Source organism: Scylla paramamosain, chromosome 34, assembly GCF_035594125.1.
Source record: "Scylla paramamosain isolate STU-SP2022 chromosome 34, ASM3559412v1, whole genome shotgun sequence".
In the NCBI taxonomy this organism is placed as follows: Eukaryota; Metazoa; Arthropoda; class Malacostraca; order Decapoda; family Portunidae; genus Scylla; species Scylla paramamosain.
Window position 1 is genome coordinate 1,507,501 of NC_087184.1, and position 23,643 is coordinate 1,531,143.

Below are 23,643 nucleotides of genomic sequence, written 5' to 3' on the forward strand. Positions count from 1 at the left end.
TTGAAATACGTAATTTTGGAAACAGAATTAAGGAGTTAAAGTGAAGGATAAAAGCTAAGATATGAAGGTTCGTATGGGAATAAGTTTGGTGATTTAGGACATGTTATGTCAAAAGTTAAGACGAAAAAATGCATGCAATGATTTCCTGTTACTAGTGCATCATATGTTGTACAAGAATTTCCCGTCGTTGAAAGCCTTAATTTGAGATTGTACTACCGGATGTAAACATGTGCTTCAACTACAAACACCGCATTGCCTGTGTCCACTGCCGCCTCAACGCAGCACCGCGACCACACAGACACCACTCAACTGCTGGCTGATGCACTGGCGTGGTTTTGCTAGATGTCCCTTCCAAAACAATGCGATCACTAGTGCTTGATCTTCATCTTGGTCCTTCTTCTTCGTCTTTTTCTTTCGGAAACTTAGGGGGCGCCACAGCGGATCATCCTTCTCCAATACTCTCGGTCTTCTGCGCCTTCTTCTGTCTTATCCACCTCTTGCATGTCTTCTTCCACTGCCTTCATAAATCTTCTCATTGGTCTTCCTCCCTGCCTCATACCGGGTGGGTCCTTTCCCAGCATCCTCCTTCCCACGCCTGCCTCATCCCTTCTTCTGATAAGCCCGAACCATCTCAATCTCGCCTCTCTTGCCTTGTCCCCAAACCAACGTAAGTGTTATCCCTCTAATGTGTTTGTCCTTTATTTTGTCTCGTCTCGTCACTCCTGGAGCACACCACAGCATTTTCAATTTCGTTACTTCCATCTCCGCTTCTTGTCTCTGTTATTGGTAGTTTCCAGAATTTTTTTTACGTTAATAGCATGTATATTTATGTTTCACTGTGCTGAATGAAGCATTGTCGTCTCAGGGAGTCATAGGAAAAGGGTTACAAGTGTGCGATAAGACACTTATTAAATTTATATAAATCCCTTTCGACTTTCAAGACTCGCACATCCGACTAACCACCTATGTTCAGAAATGCTCAACTTTCACAGAATATATACATGTAAATACCAAATTTCATCTCTTAGTTGCTGCCTCAAAATTACTTTATTAAGATCTCTGCCGCTCCATTGCGAAGGGAGTGCCCGCGTACCATATTAATCATGCTTGCAGTCACTGGAAACTGCAGACTTACTGGCGGCCCATGTCCTTTCCTGCACAAACTGAGACACTTAGCAGCACGTATTAGGAAACCAGTCACGGGAGTCAGGAGTGGAAGGTGGAAGGAGCTTATCCGCCAAGATAGTCTGAACGTGGAAAGTCTTACGTGGAAAGATAGATGGATGGATGGATGGATAGAGTGATTAATTGATTGATAGAAAGATAGATAGGTAGACAGATAGATGGAAATATAGATAGATTAAATGACTTAATGATAGAAATGTGTAGGTAGGTAGATAAATATGTAGATGGATATATAGATTGACTAATTGAGACATATAAGCAGGTAGGTAAGTAAATGGATAGATAAATTAATTGATTGATTGATTAAAAAGTAGACATTTAGATATGCAGGTAATTAGATAGATGGATAGATAAATTGATTGATCGATACCAAGATAGCTAAGTAGGCAGGTAAATGGATAGATAGATTAATTGACCGAGTGATAAAAAGATAGATTAGTAAGTTGGTAGAAAGGTGAATAGATGAATCGATAGATAGATTAATTGACTGATGCAAATAGATAAGTAGGCAGTATCCTTCCTACATAAAAAAAAAGATAGATAGATTGATGGATAGATAGTTCATTAATCGATACATTAACTTCTATTCAACTTATCCATGAAGTTCAGTAGTAGCAGCAACAGCAGTAGCAGTAACAGTAGTAGTAGTAGTAGTAGTAGTAGTAGTAGTAGTAGTAGTACTAGTAGTAGTAATAGTAGTAGCTGCAGTAGCAGGATGAATATATAGATTATTAATTTGTAACCCCAGAATTAAGGACCACATTCTGAAACACTTATGGCTTCACCTCAACTACATTCAAAAGGCTCTAGTTGAAGTGACACGTATTTTTAGCGGTGCTTTTACGGTTCCAGTGACAACAACGAAATTTCTGCACCATTAACTGGAGAAACACTCTTGAGAACCCCGCTAATCATCTCTGTTGCCTTTGAAAATAGTCGTGGTGAGAGAGCATAGGCTAAAAAGAAATGACTGTACTTGCCTTTTCTTCCCTCCGCGGTGGACTGACGTGTGTGCCTCTTTCAGACAGGGAACAAGAAGGAGGCGGAGAAAGTGGTCAAAAACATCATCAAGATCGTGGTGAAAATAAACATTCTGTACCGAAATGACGAGTTTTCTGCAGAGGATTTGAAAGTGGCCAACCAGGTGAGTGAGTGAGAGATTGAGTGAGTGTTGGTATGTATTTGAAGGTGGCCAACCAGGTGAGTGAGTGAGAAAGAGTGAGTGAATGTAGGTATGGATTTGAAAGTGGCCAGCCAGGTGAATGAGTGAGAGAGAGTGAGTGTTGATTTGTATTTGAAGGTGACTAACCAGGTGAGCGAGTGAGCGAGTAATTGAGTGAGTATTTTGGTATGCATTTTATAATTTGAAATTGGCTGACTAGGTGAGTAAATGTAATGAGTATTGGCATCTAGCTTTATCATTTGAAAGTGGCTAAACAGGTGAGTGAGTGAGTGAGTGAGTGAGTGAGTGAGTGAGTGAGTGTCGGTATCTACTTCTTGTGCTACTTTTAACACAGCCCCTATAATTTGTCCCTAATATAAAGCTTTACATTTTACATCACCTCCTCTCCTCTCTTTCCTGTCCTTACGCAATGACGTGTACTCGTAACCCTCTGAACCTGTGTGTGTGTGTGTGTGTGTGTGTGTGATAATAAGGATAATGATGATAATAATAATAATAATAAGAAGAAGAAGAAGAAAAAGAAGAAGAAGAAGAAGAAGAAGAAGAAGAAGAAGAAGAAGAAGAAGAGTAATAATCTGTTTATTTGGTATAAGCAGCACAAGAGATGAAAATATATAAGCGAGACGTGTGTGTGTGTGTGTGTGTGTGTGTGTGTGTGTGTGTGTGTGTGTGTGTGTGTGCTCTCTTCCTCCCCTCAGCTTACATTACAGCTCGTGACATTTTTAAAGTAGTACATCTTAAGTTACACCGCGATTCCTTGCCACTGAAATGCGTGCTAGAAATCGCATCCACATTACAACCAAGTGTCTCTTATTTTCAACACTACCACAACACAGTCCCGGAAAAAAAACAGTTAGGTCTTTCCTTATTTATCCTCTGATGTATTTCCTCTAATCTGCATTACAACCAAGTCTCCTTTTATCAACAACTTACTTCAGCACGGTCTTGAAATAATACAGTTTTTCTCTATACGTTCTGTCATGTACCTACTTTCATATATACTCCGCCTCTACGTTTCGAGCTGCGTAACAAGACATGATGGTAACCCGTTTGAGCCTCATGATACAAGGAGTACCCTTTAGCACACAGACTAATCACAGCAACGCACTTCTAAGCATCACGACACACGGAGTACCCATCCAACACACAGGTTAACTGCAGTAACACACGGGATACCCACCTGACACAAAGAATTACTACAATAATACGCACTTTTAATCGACGTAACACACGGAGCATCCACGTAACATAGAAACTACCACAGTAACACGCGGGATAGCTAACTGACACACACACACACACACACACACACACACACACACACACTAACCATGATAACACACAGAACATCCACTTAACACGCCGACTAACCACACTAACACACACTATTAGTCAAAACACCCACCTAACACCATTCTCTCTCCCATCTCAGCTGCGCAACACACACTCTTCACCCTCATATCACACAGAACACCCGCGTAACACATCTAACACCCACCCTGTACCACTTCAGCTGCATAACACACACTTTTCACCCTCATAACACACAGAAGACCCACCTAACACATCTAACATCCACTCTGTCTCTCCCGTTTCAGCTGCGTAACAAGTTCAACACGATCGTGAAGACGGTGATCAGTTTCTTCGAGGTGGCCTTCACCTTCGACAAAGTGTTCCTCACCAAGAACATCAACGACTGCCGGGACCTCCTGAAGCAGCTGGTCGGCAACCATCTCACGGACAAGAGTCTGGGCAGGATAGACCACGTGCTGGACGCCTTCACCGACCCCGCCTTCATGGAGGAGATGTTCAGGCCGGAGTCCCCGCACCGGCCCATCCTGCAGAAGATTATCGATGACATGAGTAAAGCGTTTGATGAAGGAGGCATCTGAGGTCACTTTCCTTTCATGCTTTCGTTTTCTTTCATAGGTGTCTTCCATGTTTTCTACTTTTTCACTCTTCTAAGCTCTCATTTCGTGTTTTTGTGCTTTTTTTTTGTACTTTTTTATCACTTGTTTGTACTTTTCCGGGGGCGTCTGATGACACGGCGTCTGTCCCTGCGTACAAAGCAGTTACTTACGACGCTCTAACACCTACACACGCACACACGCACATTGGTTCCTCATGTGGTGTTTTTTTTTATCAGTTCTTTGTGTGTGTAGTACTCTCCTCCAAACGCCGTAACCTTGTGGAGCCGCTAAATATGCAGTCATCTCGTATGCTAACTGCTACACACGGACGAGCTCACTGGTTCCTCATGTGCAGTTTTGTGTCAGTTTTACACGTGTCTTATCTACTGATATTCACTACCTCCTGCGCCATAGTCTAGTGGAGACTCTAAAATGACAATAATTCTCCTCCTACTAAACATGCACATATTAGCTACTTAAGTATTCTTTCTGTCAGTTCTACGTGTGTTTTTTGTCCACTCGTATTCTCCTTCACACGCGCCACGATCTCATAATGCTTCATAACGACACTAAAATCCACGTAATTCTCCTCCTCCTACACATGCACACACTGGCTCTTCTAGTACCTTTCTCTGCCAGTTCTACCAGTGTCTTATCTATTCGTTTTCTCGGTCACACGCGCCATAGCCTCATTACGACGCTAAAATCCCCATCACTCCCCTGCTCACGTACCTATTTCTCCTGATCCCACACGTGTCTTACCATCCACGCTCTCGTCAGTACCCAGTCGTGCCTCAACCTTTTAACTCGTGCTTGTGCTGTAGCCTGGGTGTGCACGTGTCGAGTCTCACACCCTACGAGTCTGTCAGCTGAGGCAGGTGGCGCCAGGCAGTAAGTGGACATAGATGGTGCAGGGCTTGTATTCAGAAACGCTTTGCTCTCACCTCTCACACCGCGACTGTTTTCAAAGGCCACAGAGATGATTAGCTGGGTTATCAAGCGTGTTTTATGGCTTTTAATAATGTAGAAGTCATTAATCTGTCAGTAGAATCGAAAAAATATCCTTAAAAACTTCGTGTACTTTAAATTCGAGGCTTTTGAAACTGATTGAGGTGCGGTACAAATGTTTCGGAATGCAGTCTTAGGATTGCTTTTGTCACACCCATAGCCCGTGTTTTGAGGCGCTTTACTCTTTCATTTGGACTGTTTTCAAAGGCTACGAAGATCAGTTTTTATTTATTTATGAATTTTATTTCTATTTATTATTTTACTGGTAGTTTTACGAAGTTCTCGTTAGTCATTAGGGTTTTCAAAGCGTGTTTCTATTGATTGCTGAACAGGTGCTAGTGGAAATTAATAATAGGATTCTGAAGTTTTTATGTGTATTTATTTATTTTTTATTCACTCGTTCATTTATTTTTGTATACATATTTATTACAGTTTAACTAGTTCACGCGAGTTATTATGGTTTTCAAAGCGTGTTTCTGTTGACAGGTGAACTGATGATTGGGGTTTTTAAGGGTTATTTTCAGTGAGAGTTTAACAAGATCGTGAGCTGTTTAACTTTTATTGATAGTTGAACAGCTGGTAGTGGAATTAAATTAGGTTTTCGACGGTTTTTCTTTAGTAATAATTTAACAAGCTCGTGAGGTATTAAACTTTACAAGGGTGCTTCCAATGATCGTTCTACCTGTTCTGGTGACAATTCCTGGAGTTTTCAAGGATCTTTTCGTGATTCTACAGATAGTTTAACAAAAATTCTACATTGTCATAAGGTAAAACACCCATGACAGCGTGACCAATCATCTCTGGCCTTTGAAAGCAGTCCTGATGAGTGAACAAAGAATAAGAGCACTATCAAATGTAGGGCGCTGTATGACCACGTTGTTGTGTCGCTTCGAGCCTTTACTCTCAAACGCTGTGCTCGATTACGCCAGTGCTCCAAACAACACTTAGAAAAATTACTTATATGAAGAATGGTTAGGTTATTCATTATCATTTACTTGCCTTCATTACTTTAAAAGACGAACATTACTTAGGTGAAAAATTGTTATCCATAGACACACTTATTGGTCATTTTTACTTACAAGACTAATTTATTTATCTTCTTGTTACTTATAAGACGAACATTACTTGGATGGAGAATAATTGTTGCGTGATTCATACATACATTATTACTCACAAGACATACTTAGTGAGGCATTATTACTTAAACAGATGAAATTTACTTGGATGAAAAATGTTCACGTGATCCTTAGACACACTTATTGCTCTTTATTACTTAACAAGACGAGAATTATCTACTTGAGTGAGTAATACTGCTCACTCGTCTTGTGATTAATGATGATGCTCAAAATTAGTAATTAGATGTGTTAACGGGACAGCGTATAACAACAACAGCAACAACAGTGACTACAGTAACAATGAAAATATCAGCAACAATCACAACAACAACAATGACTACAGTAACAATGAAAATATCACCAACAACAACAACAATAACAACAACAATGCTCATTATTAATATACTGATGAAACCACTTGTTGATAATTATAGTGTACGATAATTGACTTATATAATGCGTAATATAATCTGAAATATATCATCATCAACAACAACAACAATAATTATATATACACATTGACGAAACCACTCGATGAAAAGATGATGATTATGTGCGGTGGTTGACATGTACGGTATCAAATTATCTAAAATATAAATATCCACGAAACACTTCACGAACAATACTAACGCTAATCATAACAATAAGAAGTACAGCATTACATTGTTGAGAATACTTTGTAATGTACGATAATAGACGTGATAGGTACGAGCACTAGCGTCTTAATAATAATTATAACAGTAATATACAAGTCTTAACACACACTATTACCTAAAACACTTGTGGAAAATAATATCAACATACAGTAATAATGTTGTATGATATGTATGATTAGTCATATTACTCAAAATAATAATAATAGTAATCAGTTAACTAAGCTCGCAATAACTACAACAACGATGATATTAAGATTTCATTATCATCATTAACCAGAAACACATGTCAAAGAGAACATAGCGTACGGTAATAGTGTTTCATGGTATAACTGTCCGTATTAACAATCGTGCCAAAGATTAAGACTTTCGTACTTATCTCTCTCTCTCTCTCTCTCTCTCTCTCTCTCTCTCTCTCTCTCTCTCTCTCTCTCTCTCTCTCTCTCGACTTCATTCCGACAAGCGATGGTGCAGAATGGGAGTGTGTCGCGCAAGTGAAGAGTGGAGGGATTATTATGCAAGTGTGGCGTGTGTGGAGGAGCACTCGGGGGATCAGGACGAGTGTGGGAGAGGCTGGAAGAGGAGAGAATGAGTAGGAGGAGAGTGGGAAGAGGCAGGGAGAAGTTGAGGAGTGGGGGAGTGTACAGAGAGAGTTGAGGAGTGGACTAGGAGAGTATGGAGCGGAAAAGCTAGGGAGAGGAGACAGGAAGAATGTAGGTAGAGGAGAGAGTGGTGAGATAAAAAGAGCGGGGGGAAAGGGGGAGAGGAGCACTGGGAGCGACATGTAGGGGAGAAGGAAATGTAGAGCAGAAGACAACGGCCCATTCAGAAACGTTTTACTCTCTCACCACGACAATTTTCAAAGGCCACAGAGATGCTTAAGAGATAGAAATATTGACAATCTGGCTCTAGAACCATGAAAAAAAACACCCTTAAAAACCCATGTCACTTCATCTAGAGCCTTTTGAAAGTGGTGGAGGTGCGGCGCAGAAGTGTTTCAGAATTAATCCGATGAGAGAGTGGAGAAAGGCAGGGAGAGGAGGAGAGAGGGAGCGAGGACTGAATAGCGAAGCATCGAGACATGAGCGAAACATTGTGAACGAAAGATGACAATGAAAAGTGACGGTAGCAAGAATGGTAATGAACATATGGATGATAATGATGATGACAATGACGATAGCAAGAATAGTGACGATAGTAAAAATAACATGACCCTAGCAATAATAATAATAATAATAATAATAATAATAATAATAATGAATGAACACGGTTGATGTGATGATTGACTAGCAGTAATGATAATAATAATAATAATAATAATAATAATAATAGTGTTGTGATAATATGATAATACCGTTTCTTTTTTGTTTATTTTGCTTTCATTTATTTATTGAGTTTGTTGGTTAAGTTAGCTTTATATTTCTCTACGGATTTTTCATTATATATATATATATATATATATATATATATATATATATATATATATATATATATATATATATATATATATATATATATATATATATATATATATATATATTTTTTTTTTTTTTTTTTTTTTTTTTTATTATTAGTAGTAGTAATAGTAGTAGTAGAAATAGTAGTTATTTTTTTCTACGGTATTCCTTAAAATTTTCCTCATTCTGAACTACGAGCATTACAAAACTTTTTTTTATTCACATTTGTCGGATAGAAAAAAAAATAAATAAATAAAGCGTTGATTGTAATTGTAATAATAATATTTTTCTTACAGGATTACAAATCATTTTCTTCGTTTTTGAAATACTGACATGCAGGAAATAATATGTCATGAAATAAAAATACTGTTAATAAATAACAATAAAAATAATAATAATAATAAAAAATAAATAAATAAATAATAATAATAATAATAATAATAATAATAATAATAATAATAATAATAAGTCTCCTGGACACTCACATAATAATCCTAACAAATAACACTACCGAATTACAAGAGCCAGCAGTAATTAAATCTTAAACAACTGTCTGAAGGAAGGAGGGTTACCTGAATGGCTTGTTATCTTCTGTCATAAGAAAAGAAACAAATAAATAAACAAGCATTAACTAAATAATTTATAAACGAAAACTGGAAAAGTAATAATATTGCTATCTTGCAGAGAGAGAGAGAGAGAGAGAGAGAGAGAGAGAGAGAGAGAGAGAAAGTCACACACACACACACACACACACATACACACACACAAGCTAGTTTCGTCTTGTTCCTAAAACGTGGCATTATTACAATCTCTAGTGAAACTGTCGGCATTAATTGACTTGGTAATTCTCTCTCTCTCTCTCTCTCTCTCTCTCTCTCTCTCTCTCTCTCTCTCTCTCTCTCTCTCTCTCTCTCTCTCTCTCTCTCTCTCTCGTGGCATATTAGTGAAGGAAGAAAGGAAATGGAGAGGATTGGAATAGATATATATTAGTTTAAGGATAAGGAAGAAATAAATAAAACAAAGAAGAGAAAGAAGAGGAAAACCTGAATATAATTATAGTAAAGAGGAGATTAATTGAAGAATGAGTGCAATAAACGAAAGAGAGAGAAGGAATAAAAGAAAGACTGTTTATAACGTAAGAATAGTTATGAAAGATGCTAAGGAGTAAAAAAAAAAAAAAATAATAGAAAAACAAAAGTTAAAGAGAAAATAAACGAGGTAAAAAGAAAAAAGAACAGGAAAAAAACGATTTATAAGAAGACGTGAAGAGGAAATTAAATAAAGAGAATGTCTTAGAAACAGGTGAAGGAAGCATAAACAAGTAGAGGGAAGAAAATAATGATGTAAAAAGAAGAGAGAAAGGGTGAAAGGAAGAAAAATAGACTATTTATAACATAAGGATTATTATGAAAAGCAAATAGAGAGAAAAAAAGGAAGGAAGCAATAGAAGTAATAGGTAAAGAAAAGTAAATACGTAGAAAGGAGGAAAATAACGATGAAAAAAGGAGAGAGAAAAAACGAAGACTATAAAAAAATAAGAAAGGCGAAGAAAAAGGAGGAAAAAGAAAAGAAAACGGAAATAGAAGTAATAGGTTAAGAAAATTAAATACGTATGTACAGAGGAGGAAAATAAGAAAATAAGCATTGATAACACACACACATACACACACACCACCACCACCACGACCTTCTTTAGTATATATGTGAGTGTGTGTGTGTCTGTGTGTGCAAATAAGCCACGAGCGAGTCTAATGAAGCACAAACGCATGAAAAGAGTGACAGGTTGAACAAGCGGCGTTGGGTTACCACAGCTCAAGGTTTCCCCTCCCATCCACCCACCCCTTCCCACCCTTACCCTCCCGCACCTACTCCCCTTCCCTCTCCTCCTCTCCTCTCTTCTCCTTTTGAAGTGACTACAGAATATAGAGAGAAACGTAAGATAATGTTTGTTTATATATGTGTATTCATTTTTTTTTCTTATTTTTTTTTCCTTCTCTTTTTTTTATTTTTATTTTTCTCTTTTCTTTTTTCGTCTTATGCTTTTCTTCTTCTTCTTCTTCTTCTTCTTCTTCTTCTTCTTCTTCTTCTTCTTCTTCTTCTTCTTCTTTTTCTTCTTCTTCTTTGAGTTAGTAAAGAAACATACAGCCTTTCTAAACATTTATATAACAAGGAGGAGGAGAATGATTTTTTTTTAAATGTACGTGTTCATACCATATTTTCTAAAGTGCTGACGGAAAAGTTAGCTAATGAGGAGAATGGCACGTGTTTCGGACCTGGACGAGACAATAGAGTATGTTGCGAAATTAGATACGAAGTAAGAATATGAAGCAAGAATAAAAGAAACAAGAAATGAAGGAGGAAGTAAGAAAGTAGGACTGTAGGAGGAATAAATTAGAAAGAATATAAATAGCAAGATTACAAAGACCTGTCATATTCTGAGTGTCCTACTCCTGTACACTACACTGTGCATGTCTTCCTGTAATATTACCTCGTCTCTGTATCTATAACTTCCCTGTGTACATTTAGACTCATCCTTACATAATCCTGTACGTGAAAACTCAACCTTTTTTTGGTGTACGATATTTCCTGTGTCTTGTATGATGGCTGTCAGGAGGAGGTATGATGACGTTACTTAGCCTTAATTCTGTGTACAATACTCTCTGTATCCCGTACGATGCCCGTCAACTGATACGATATCGTGATTTAACCCAGCCTTTATTTCGGTGTACGATACTTATTATCTCCCGTAAGATGGTTTTCCGGGAGGAGGTATAATGACGTTACTTAACTAGGCATATTACCTTTTATTACCTGTTTTCTCGTTACCTGGCTCACCTGTGCAGGCCGCCAGGTGTTCTATGCATACTTGTACATACTGAGACGCCCCCGTGGAGGTTAAATGTTTTTTTTTTTTTTTTTTTTTTTTTTTTTTTTTTTTTTTTTAGCGTGAATGGAGTTTTTACATAGGCGTGAATGAATTGTACAGCTGCCCCTTTGTATCTATAAAGCCTCATAGATAGATAGACAGACAGATATAAATATATTATAGTATATATAGATATATATATTTTCCATGCTGAAGTATTGTAGTAATGATAATAATGATGTCTGTGTCTGTGTTATTATATTTTGATTATTAGATTATTATTATTATTATTATTATTATTATTATTATTATTATTATTATTGATAATGATGATGATGATGATGTGCGTGTGTGTGTGTGTGTGTGTGTGTGTGTGTGTGTGTGTGTGTGTGTGTTTTGTGTTTGTGCTCTTATTGCCGCGTGTGTGTGTGAGAGAGAGAGAGAGAGAGAGAGAGAGAGAGAGAGAGAGAGAGAGAGAGAGAGAGAGATTATTTTCATTATTATTACTGTTGTATGTACGAGTATCTTGTCGTGTAGCCCAGTAATGAGAGAGAGAGAGAGAGAGAGAGAGAGAGAGAGAGAGGGGGGAGGGGGGGTGGACGTACACGTGACAAGCCAGCAGTGTGTGTGCGTGTGTGTGTGGTCGAGGCAACACGCGCCTCTCGCCCCTCACTGCTGAAGTGCCGCCGCCTGCCGCGCCTCACTCGTGCACGTGTCGCCTCTCCGTACCCACTGTCACCTTTGTATTTATTCTTACTCGTTAGCTCACAGACAGGAGATTTTTGTAACTATTGTCGTCTATTATTATTATTATTATTATTATTATTATTATTATTATTATTATTATTATTATTATTATTATTATTAGAACATTATTTTTTTCGTATTTTTTATATTTTATTATATTTGTAGGGCACGGATATTCATAACTTTTCTTTATTAATATATGTATTATTCTTATTTTTGCATCTGGACACATACACAAGATTTTTGTAACTTTTTTTTCATTTTCTGCTTTTTCATTATGACACAGACGGAAAGAATTTTGAGACTTTTTTTATTATTATTATTCATTATTCATGCATTACTCTGTTAAGAAATACATGTTTTTATCGTGTATTTCATTTCTGCTGTCACTTTTCGTATTTATTTTCATTCATTTTCTGTTCCTAGGAATATTTTTTTTTATAATCAGTGTTTAAAATATAGTTTTTTTTTATGTACATATCTTAACTAAGCTTTTGATGCATTTTTACTCTATTTATACCAGTTTCCCCTTTATTTATTCATTAATTGTATACTATTTTTTCATAAGCAATAAACACAAAACAATACAACGCTGCTGAAGGAATCTTGCAACCACACTGTATTTACAAAGATATTTTATATGTATAAGTTTCAAATTAACTTTTATTTAACCCTTGTGACGAGGTGAAGGTGGGGAGGTGTGGATGTGCCAGAGTCGGGAAGGAGCAGAGGTGAGGATATGGTGGTAGATGGGGAGGCGTGGGGATGCCGTGAGTTGGGGTGAGCGAGGTTATGGTAGAGGTGGGGAGCAGGAAGGGAAGTTGTTTGCAGAGTGCCATCTCTATTGTTTTATTCTTATTGTTATTATTGTTGCATGTATCTTATTTGTGTTCTTTCTCCTTTTCTCTTTCTTTACTTTTTTTTCCCTTCTTTTTCTAGGTACGCCGTTTCATACTTGCACATTCTTCTCACTTTCTCCCGCTTCAAATCCTTGTACTATATTTCTATCAAGTAATGGAGTCTTCCTATTTATTTTCTTATGCATAATCTATTACATTTTCTTGTTTGGCCTACGTTTCCTACTTACCTACACCCTTCCTTGAATTATTGCAGTATTTTCATTATTAACATTGCAAATGAAATCTTACTATGTATTTCCTCATGCATATTTTACCTACATTTTTTTCTCTCTCTCTTTGTGTATCTTTGTATGCATATCGTTTCATAATTACCTAAAACCTTTCTCTACTATTCCCTCTCTTACTCCTTAAATTATAGCAACATTTTCTTATCAGCACTGTAATGAGATCTTTCTACGTATTTCCTTATGCATACTTCACCTACATTTCTCTGGTCTACGTGTCTGCATTTGATAAGTTTTGCCCGAGGAAGTTAACGAGTCCTTAGCAAGACTGCATAGACAAATATTGAGCAGACCTGGAGTTAGAATATAATCACAAAGACATGTAAAGCCTTGAACGGTTGAGTCGCTCATTTTGCTCTCAATGGTGTCTTTTAAACTTAGACTTCACATTACCACTAGACCAGTTTATGAAGCTTACATCACACCATTGCCACAATTAATATGCTGGAGAATTTGAATATAGAATCACAGTCGTAAAGCCTTTTTCATTGGGTCTTCTGTAGATACTCTGTAATTTTTTATCGCGTACGCAAGGCTGTAGAGTGGCGTGTGAAGATGTAACGTGTGAAGATGTAACTGTGACAGTTGGCTTATCCTGGCCGACATGCTTCAAGACTGCATTCCGAAACACTTTTGTGCCGCACCCCGACTACTTTCAGAAGGCTCTATTTAAAATGATACGAATTTTTAAGGCTGTTTTTATGTTTCTATTGACAGATTAACTAGATCTACATTATTATAAAGAGAAATACTTAAGAATCTGGCTAATCATCTCTTTGAAAACATTCGGGATGAGAACGAAGTATTTAGGAACACGAGCCTCAGTGGGGCGGGGAAAAAGAATGAGGAGAGATGGAAGTATAGAAGCTACAGTACATACATAGAATGAGAGCAACATAAGATGCAATGCTGAGAAATTAATGAAGGCAAATGCAAAACCAGTTTCTAACATGGAAACAGAGAAGGAGAAAAAGGTTATTAGTTGTTCATTAACGACAAATGACCGCTGGGAGAGTCGAAAAAGAATGAAATGGAGAGATGGGGAGTTACGCATATAAAACAAAACATTGAACAGAAGCACAGAAGATGCATGACAAAGAAAGAAATAAAGACAAAATGCAAAGTCAGTGTGTAACATGATGGGGCACAGTGAAGGAGAGAGAGAGAGAGAGAGAGAGAGAGAGAGAGAGAGAGAGAAGAATTAGTGTTTCATTAAGGAGAGGATGTGTGTGTGTGTGTGTGTGTGTGTGTGTTACTCCCAGTGAGGCTTTCGAAAATCTTTGCATCAAAACAAGCTTGTTTAAACGCCTCAGTCAACCAGCGAACAGGTCATATTATACCCATGTACCCATTGCAGCTTTTATTAATTCCTTCAACTTTTATTTGTTCCTTCCACTCACGTACTCGTTCTCTCTTTTAACTCACTCATGAACTAATCTTTTCCACGCAGCGAGTCATAACTGGCGGGCTGGCCTCTCCTTCAGTCTTGCAGTGAAGCTTTGGAATTAATGCTCATCAATTAATTTTGCTTTAGATTTTATATATGTACTTATTTATTTAACTATTTATATATATATATATATATATATATATATATATATATATATATATATATATATATATATATATATATATATATATATATATATATATATATATATCTTTCTACCTTTCCATTTATCTATTCATCTACCTATCCATTTACTTGTTTACTTATTTATTCATTTATTTTTTTTATTTACTTATCATTATATCATCATTAAGAAACACGTAGCTGCAGTAGTTGAAGCAGTGGCGAGCTCAGACACACAAATAGCAGCGCTGAGGGGACGCCTGAGCCGCGTGAAGCTTCGGAAGTGTGATGCAGCGGCGGTTCGATGTGTTCGACGAGCTGCTCTGGGAAGGAAGCGCCGACAGTCACCACCTGGAGGGCAGCCTAACAGTTACCATCAGAGGACACGTTACCATCTCGTGTTCGTATTAAACCCTATTATTTCCTTTCGTATGCTGGGTTCGTGTTACATGGATGTGAAGAGCGGTTGAATTGTGTGTTACTGTTGTAGGTTTGTGTACAAAATTTCCATAATTCGTGTGAATACTGTGACCCTTACATGTGAACTGTTTGGAGACGCGGTGATACTGTGACAGGTTCGTGAAGTACATCGCGGTGGTGGTGGAGGGAGCGCTGGATCATCTTGCCGTTGAGGGTCACCTAGGAAGCCGGTCGTGATGTGTGCCATGGGAGGCTATGGCGCGCAGGAAATGCCGGACGGGCCGAAGATACGGCAGCCGACGTTCCTGGAGGAGCTGTGTGAGATGGGCCATGTTTTTGACACCATGCTGACTGGATATGCGCTGCGGCTGAGGACCCCCCAGCGCATCACGCGCGAGCAGATGTTGAAGGCAATGTTCCATCTACGCAGGTATGGCGGGGAGTGGGGTAGGGGGGGAGAGGTGTGGGTCGGGTCGTGGTGGTGTTTGTGGTGGACTGGCGGTGGAGGACTGGTGGTCGTAGCGGTGGTGGTGTTTGTGATGAACTGGTGGTGGTGGTGGTAATGCCAGGTGGGTATTCCTTTCCAGGGGTGTTTCCATGATTCTGGTTATATCGTAAACATTCTAATCTCGAGTTAAGTTCCCCAACATTCCGGGAAATCATTATTTTGAACATTGTAGTCCCAGGAGGTGTGTGTGTAGTTCCAGTGAGGTGCGTGTGTGTAGTTCCAGTGAGGTGCGTGTGTGTAGTTCCAGTGAGGTGCGTGTGTGTGTGTAGTTCCAGTGAGGTGCGTGTGTGTGTAGTTCCAGTGAGGTGCGTGTGTGTAGTTCCAGTGAGGTGCGTGCGTGTGTGTAGTTCCAGTGAGGTGCGTGCGTGTGTGTAGTTCCAGTGAGGTGCGTGTGTGTGTGTAGTTCCAGTGAGGTGCGTGTGTGTGTGTAGTTCCAGTGAGGTGCGTGTGTGTGTGCAGTTCCAGTGAGGTGCGTGTGTGTGTGCAGTTCCAGTGAGGTGCGTGTGTGTGTGTAGTTCCAGTGAGGTGCGTGTGTGTGTGTAGTTCCAGTGAGGTGCGTGTGTGTGTAGTTCCAGTGAGCTGCGTGTGTGTGTGTAGTTCCAGTGAGGTGCGTGTGTGTGTGTGTAGTTCCAGTGAGGTGCGTGTGTGTGTAGTTCCAGTGAGGTGTGTGTGTGTGTGTAGTTCCAGTGAGGTTGTTTGTGTGTGTAGTTCCAGTGAGGTGCGTGCGTGTGTGTAGTTCCAGTGAGGTGCGTGTGTGTGTGTAGTTTCAGTGAGGTGCGTGTGTGTGTGTAGTTTCAGTGAGGTGCGTGTGTGTGTGTAGTTCCAGTGAGGTGTGTGTGTGTAGTTCCAGTGAGGTGTGTGTGTGTGTAGTTCCAGTGAGGTGTGTGTGTGTGTAGTTCCAGTGAGGTGTGTGTGTGTGTAATTCCAGTGAGGTGTGTGTGTGTGTAGTTCCAGTGAGGTGTGTGTAGTTCCAGTGAGGTGTGTGTGTGTGTAGTTCCAGTGAGGTGTGTGTGTGTGTAGTTCCAGTGAGGTGTGTGTGTGTAGTTCCAGTGAGGTGTGTGTGTGTAGTTCCAGTGAGGTGTGTGTGTGTAGTTCCAGTGAGGTGTGTGTGTGTAGTTCCAGTGAGGTGTGTGTGTGTGTAGTTCCAGTGAGGTGTGTGTGTGTAGTTCCAGTGAGGTGTGTGTGTGTAGTTCCAGTGAGGTGTGTGTGTGTAGTTCCAGTGAGGTGTGTGTGTGTAGTTCCAGTGAGGTGTGTGTGTGTAGTTCCAGTGAGGTGTGTGTGTGTAGTTCCAGTGAGTGTGTGTGTGTGTGTGTGTAGTTCCAGTGAGGTGTATGTGTGTGTGTAGTTCCAGTGAGGTGTGTGAGGTGTGTGTGTGTAGTTCCAGTGAGGTGTGTGTGTGTGTAGTTCCAGTGAGGTGTGTGTGTGTGTAGTTCCAGTGAGGTGTGTGTGTGTGTAGTTCCAGTGAGGTGTGTGTAGTTCCAGTGAGGTGTGTGTAGTTCCAGTGAGGTGTGTGTGTGTGTAGTTCCAGTGAGTGTGTGTGTAGTTCCAGTGAGGTGTGTGTGTGTAGTTCCAGTGAGGTGTGTGTGTGTAGTTCCAGTGAGGTGTGTGTGTGTAGTTCCAGTGAGTGTGTGTGTAGTTCCAGTGAGGTGTGTGTGTGTAGTTCCAGTGAGGTGTGTGTGTGTAGTTCCAGTGAGGTGTATGTGTGTGTGTAGTTCCAGTGAGGTGTATGTGTGTGTGTAGTTCCAGTGAGGTGTGTGTGTGTGTAGTTCCAGTGAGGTGTGTGTGTGTGTGTAGTTCCAGTGAGTGTGTGTGTGTGTGTAGTTCCAGTGAGTGTGTGTGTGTAGTTCCAGTGAGTGTGTGTGTGTGTGTGTGTGTAGTTCCAGTGAGTGTGTGTGTGTGTGTGTAGTTCCAGTGAGTGTGTGTGTGTGTGTGTGTGTGTAGTTCCAGTGAGTGTGTGTGTGTGTGTGTAGTTCCAGTGAGTGTGTGTGTGTAGTTCCAGTGAGTGTGTGTGTGTAGTTCCAGTGAGTGTGTGTGTGTAGTTCCAGTGAGTGTGTGTGTGTGTGTGTGTAGTTCCAGTGAGTGTGTGTGTGTGTGTAGTTCCAGTGAGTGTGTGTGTGTGTGTGTGTAGTTCCAGTGAGTGTGTGTGTGTGTGTGTGTAGTTCCAGTGAGGTAGGTGTGTGTGTGTAGTTCCAGTGAGGTAGGTGTGTGTGTGTGTGTGTAGTTCCAGTGAGGTAGGTGTGTGTGTGTGTGTAGTTCCAGTGAGGTAGGTGTGTGTGTGTGTGTGTGTAGTTCCAGTGAGGTAGGTGTGTGTGTGTGTGTAGTTCCAGTGAGGTAGGTGTGTGTGTGTGTGTAGTTCCAGTGAGGTAGGTGTGTGTGTGTGTGTAGTTCCAGTGAGGTTGTGTTGTGTGTGTGTAGTTCCAGTGAGGTTGTGTTGTGTGTGTGTAGTTCCAGTGAGGTTGTGTGTGTGTAGTTCCAGTGAGGTTGTGTTGTGTGTGTGTAGTTCCAGTGAGGTTGTGTTGTGTGTGTGTAGTTCCAGTGAGGTTGTGTTGTGTGTGTGTAGTTCCAGTGAGGTTGTGTTGTGTGTGTGTGTAGTTCCAGTGAGGTTGTGTTGTGTGTGTGTGTAGTTCCAGTGAGGTTGTGTTGTGTGTGTGTGTAGTTCCAGTGAGGTTGTGTTGTGTGTGTGTGTAGTTCCAGTGAGGTTGTGTGTGTGTGTAGTTCCAGTGAGGTTGTGTTGTGTGTGTGTAGTTCCAGTGAGGTTGTGTTGTGTGTGTGTAGTTCCAGTGAGGTTGTGTTGTGTGTGTGTAGTTCCAGTGAGGTTGTGTTGTGTGTGTGTAGTTCCAGTGAGGTTGTGTTTGTGTGTGTGTGTAGTTCCAGTGAGGTTGTGTTTGTGTGTGTGTGTAGTTCCAGTGAGGTTGTGTTTGTGTGTGTGTGTAGTTCCAGTGAGGTTGTGTTTGTGTGTGTGTGTAGTTCCAGTGAGGTTGTGTTTGTGTGTGTGTGTAGTTCCAGTGAGGTTGTGTTTGTGTGTGTGTGTAGTTCCAGTGAGGTTGTGTTTGTGTGTGTGTGTGTGTAGTTCCAGTGAGGTTGTGTTTGTGTGTGTGTGTGTGTAGTTCCAGTGAGGTTGTGTTTGTGTGTGTGTAGTTCCAGTGAGGTTGTGTTTGTGTGTGTGTAGTTCCAGTGAGGTTGTGTTTGTGTGTGTGTGTAGTTCCAGTGAGGTTGTTTGTGTGTGTGTGTAGTTCCAGTGAGGTTGTGTTTGTGTGTGTGTAGTTCCAGTGAGGTTGTGTTTGTGTGTGTGTAGTTCCAGTGAGGTTGTGTTTGTGTGTGTGTGTAGTTCCAGTGAGGTTGTGTTTGTGTGTGTGTAGTTCCAGTGAGGTTGTGTTTGTGTGTGTGTAGTTCCAGTGAGGTTGTGTTTGTGTGTGTGTGTAGTTCCAGTGAGGTTGTGTTTGTGTGTGTGTGTAGTTCCAGTGAGGTTGTGTTTGTGTGTGTGTGTAGTTCCAGTGAGGTTGTGTTTGTGTGTGTGTGTAGTTCCAGTGAGGTTGTGTTTGTGTGTGTGTGTAGTTCCAGTGAGGTTGTGTTTGTGTGTGTGTGTAGTTCCAGTGAGGTTGTGTTTGTGTGTGTGTGTAGTTCCAGTGAGGTTGTGTTTGTGTGTGTGTGTAGTTCCAGTGAGGTTGTGTTTGTGTGTGTGTGTAGTTCCAGTGAGGTGTGTGTGTGTAGTTCCAGTGAGGTTGTGTTTGTGTGTGTGTGTAGTTCCAGTGAGGTTGTGTTTGTGTGTGTGTGTAGTTCCAGTGAGGTAGGTGTGTGTGTGTAGTTCCAGTGAGGTAGGTGTAGTTCCAGTGAGGTAGGTGTGTGTGTGTAGTTCCAGTGAGGTTGTGTGTTCGTCACAGTGAGAGGAATGGGAGGAGTGGGTGTAGTCGTGGTGAGGAAACGGTAGCCCAAGTGAAAGGAGACATCAAAATAAAGAAGAGGTCCAGACTGACTACTTTATCCCAGTAAGCTTTCATGTCAGCCTCTCAACACGGGCGAACAACTTGACACTGACCAAATTCCCGCGAGGTGATTCCTGTCATGCAATTGGATGAGCGCAACTGCGAGGGCAGTTAAAGTTGGTGTTTATGCACATGGTCGCTCTACTTTCTGAATTCCGTGGGTGAAAGTTTCTTGTGGAAGTGCTTCACCCTGCAGGAGCCACATGCATGGCGCCTGTACAGTATATTCATTGTTGCAATACTTTGTTACCTAAATATTTCTTGTTGGGCTGCTCATGCACGTATAAATTCTTGCACTGCGTTCGGTCTTAATACGGAGATATTCTTGATGAACTGTGTAGTGTGTAACGTTTTTCGTCGCTTCCAACAGACAGGTGCCTTGCCTCCGTCTGGCCTTCTCAGGCACTGGGAGCGACATGTGGATGCAGGAGGCATCGAGTGAAAGTTTGGACCTGGAGGTGAGTGCTCCCTGATCCTGTGATGCTCAGTACCTAGAGATTTCCTTGGAAATTTGGATTTGTCTTCAACATTTAACTTAGTGTAAAATGTTTTCTGTTTTTGATCATTGAAGAAAGTCTACATTAGCCCTTTAGTCCCAATTCTGGTGTTCAGGTCCTTGTCTTTGTCAAGACGTCGCTGTCTTGTGAAAGGCAAGTCCCTCGCTCTTTGGCCAGCCCCGTCGTCCTAACGAAGATGCTCGCTGCAGATGGTGGAGCATGACTCTGTGGACGAGGTGATGGCGGTGATGTCCCGGTACCGATACGTGTCCCGCACTGGGCCGCTGTGGTGCGTCAAGGTGCTGGTAGGCTACCCTCCCAACCGTGCTCCTGTGCTGCCCGCTGAGAATCTCTCTCGACCTGACACTGGTCTGGGCACGCCCTCCCCTGAGGACCGGGACTTGCCGCCAGGCCCCGGCGATGATGGATTCGGATGCGAACCGCTCATGCCCGGCGATATCATCGCCGTGCCCCTGAATGATCCCCATCGCTGCATCATTCTGCCCATGGACCCTCACGCCGAACCAGGCCAGGAGGTGCAGTACAACCCGATGATGGCCGAAGGAGGCGAGGTTGAGGTCGCATTTCCTCCTTACGCCCCGGACTACGCCCCACCCCCGGAATACGCCCCACCCCCAGACTACTCCCCGGACTACGCCCCACCCCCAGACTACGCCCCGGACTATGTTCCACCCCGAGACTACGCCCTGGATTATGTGCCTGCCCACAGAGGAGGAGGAGGAGCACGGGCAGCTGCTTATGGGCAAGAAGGGGCAGGGCCAGTTGTCCACGGGGAGGGCGAAGTGGAGGCGGCTGACTACAGGGAAAGGGCAGGGGCAGCTGGCTACAGGGAGGAAGGGGCAGGAGCAGGGGCAGTTGGATATGATGGCCAGCATCATTACTATCCCCAGCAGCAGCTCCATCCCCAGCAGCAGCTCCATCTCCAGCAGCACCAGATCCAGCTCCAGCTCGACGATGAAGAGGAGGCCTATGGCAGTGGCAGTGGCAGTGTTGGTGGCAGTGGCAATGGTAGTGGCAGTGGTAGTGGCAGGAGTGGTGCTAGGATGTCCCCGGCAAACGACAGTCCAGATGTACTCCCTGTAGAGGAGGCAGACCCATACCATCCAGACAGACCAATGGTAGGAGGTGCCATGGCCAGGGACCCACGCCCACGTCCTGGCTCCAATGCCTCTGCTGCCGCTGCCGTCCCCGCTGCCCGCCGCATGAGTGGGCAGGCGTTCCCACCACCAGCAGCAAGAGCACAAGCAGGTGCAGCTAAACCAAAGGAAGAGAAACTCCTTGACAGGGTGCTGGATGAGGCTACCACAGAGGAGAGAAAGACTGCTGCCTCTGCAACAGCGCCGGCCACTGCTGTTCCCAAAGAGCTTGGGTCCGCGCGTTCTTCATTCATTGGTACTTCGAACTCCGGGTCCCCAGCCTTCATGGACACTACCCCCTCCTCCCTCTCCTCCTCCCCACCTCGGGGGATCTCTCCTCACGTTGCGGGGCAGGCCACCGCTGGCGGTGGTGCCGTCAGCTCTGGCAACCAATCTGGCGGTGCTGCTGCTGCTGTCACGACCGTCGGTGCTGGCGTCAGTGGTGCTGTCACGACCGTCGGTGCTGGCATCAGTGGTACTATGATCTCCAACCCCGTCGGTGGGGCCGTAGGTGGTGCTGTCACCTCGGACAACCCCATCGGTGGTGTTGCCACCTCGGTCAACCCCGTCGGTGGTTCTGTCAGCCCCGTCGGCGAGGCCGTTGGTGGTTCTGCCAGCTCGGACAACCCTATCGGTGAGGTGGTCGGTGGTTCTGTCAGCTCGGACAACCCTGTTGGTGAGGCAGTCGGTGGTTCTATCAGTTCGGACAACCCCGTCGGTGGGGCCGTTGGTGGTTCTGTCAGCCCTTTAGGTGATGCCGATAGTGCAGTTGCCGCTGCTGTCGGCGACGGAAGCTTTGACGGTGTCACCAATGTGGTGGTTGGCTTCCACCAGGGCATCGCTGACGGACACACCGCTATGAGGATACTTGGCCGCCTGGTGAAGTTGCTGAATGACGTCGTAATGGATGTGGAGATTGACGACTCGGTGCCTCTAGAGGGTAACAATGAAGACCTATATAGAGAACTGCTGAAGTCAAGAATAGAGCTTCTGAGAGACGATAGTTTGCACGAGATGATGTTCGAGAAGATGAGAGCGAGGGAAAAGTGGGAGTCTTGCATGAAGTGCGTTTTTGGCGAGGCTGCTGGAGGAGGGGGCGGAAGCAGGAGGCCACATTATTATCCTTGTTACCACGTGCTCAGTCTGGACGCCATGACCACCACGCGATTTCTCGAAAAGTGCGCGAATGAGAGCGTGGGGCTGCGAGCAGCGTTCAGTGCTTTAGCAAACATCTCCCTGATGGACATCCTCACCGCGAGGGACGTCATCAAAGACACGTACAAGTTTTTTAGTAGCCATGCCATTAACCTGCGTCGCTTCACTAATAATCTCGATCACAAAAACGTCAATGGCTGCCTGTTCGCTCCCGTGCACATCCGCACTCCAACGCCTCGCCACGCTGCTGACAACTTTTGGGATTTTGTGCGCCTTGTACAGTACGATATAAACCAGGTCTTGGATACAGACCAGGCGCTGAAGGAGCTGGCAGTGATGGAGCTGAACCCACCGGGACAAAGAGAATACGACATGCTGTTCATGGAGCCCCTGCCGCAGATGAAAGACTACTTCACGTACTTACTTGGGGACGTCACGGACAAGCTGATGGGGGAGCAAGGCCCGAATGTGGTGGTGGAGTTCGTGGAGGCCACAATGTCCCGCCATAAGTTGGGATACGCCTGCTGTCACGTGCTGCATATTTTCCAGGACAGTCTGTGCATCACGCTGAACTATTCCACGAGGCACTTAAACGAGGAACTGGGGAAGGAGTACATGTCCAACATTTACCGCCGCCTATTTGAAGTCATCTGAGGGAAGAAGGGCGGTATAGCCAAGTTTGTAGATACTGTGTGGATGTGTTAATCTGCTCCCCCCTGCTTCTCTCCCTCGAAAAGAGCACCGCACGCGTCCCACACGTCCCAAATTATTTTTACTGTCATTTACAAAAAAAGCTTTAGGTATCTAGTCTTCCAGATTCAATAGAAGTTTTCAGTATTTTTTTTTTTTTTTTTTGGCTATTTGTAGCAAGTTTTTAGGGTACAATATTTTAAGTTTTTTTAAGTGTTACAGGATTTATAGTACAAAATAGTTTTGTTCTTGTATATCGGGGGATTTTTGTTATACATCATGTTAGGTCACAAAATTGTTTCGGCGGGTGTTTTGTTCTTAATGTGCTACAATTTTACTATATTATTAATAAAGTTTACACAGCTCTTTTGTATGCTTATAGCAATCCGCTG

The 23,643-nt window shown here is 42.4% G+C and overlaps 2 protein-coding genes across 4 annotated transcripts in view; both read left to right on the plus strand.

The window, feature by feature from the left end:
- Nucleotides 1-8,016, plus strand: part of LOC135090015 (tumor necrosis factor alpha-induced protein 8-like protein) — a 45,523-nt gene extending 37,507 nt beyond the window's left edge. Inside the window, exons 3-4 of the mRNA XM_063986230.1 lie at nt 2,210-2,329; nt 3,967-8,016. Coding sequence (XP_063842300.1) covers nt 2,210-2,329; nt 3,967-4,260 — 414 coding nt within the window. The 3' untranslated portion in view covers nt 4,261-8,016. The remainder of the gene's footprint in view (nt 1-2,209; nt 2,330-3,966) is intronic.
- A 7,067-nt stretch (nt 8,017-15,083) lies between these two features.
- Nucleotides 15,084-23,620, plus strand: LOC135090016 (uncharacterized). 3 transcript variants are annotated; one of them, XM_063986232.1, is made up of 4 exons: nt 15,084-15,212; nt 15,417-15,691; nt 20,123-20,210; nt 20,459-23,620. In XM_063986232.1, exons 2-4 carry the CDS (start codon nt 15,498-15,500, stop codon nt 23,213-23,215), a joined length of 3,039 nt encoding a protein of 1,012 aa, XP_063842302.1. In that variant the 5' UTR covers nt 15,084-15,212; nt 15,417-15,497; the 3' UTR covers nt 23,216-23,620. The 3 variants fall into 3 exon arrangements, with proteins under 3 accessions (XP_063842302.1, XP_063842301.1, XP_063842304.1); XM_063986231.1 differs by having other exon boundaries at nt 15,173-15,241; XM_063986234.1 differs by lacking the exon at nt 15,084-15,212 and having other exon boundaries at nt 15,676-15,691; nt 20,365-23,620.
- Nucleotides 23,621-23,643: the final 23 nt, after the last annotated feature.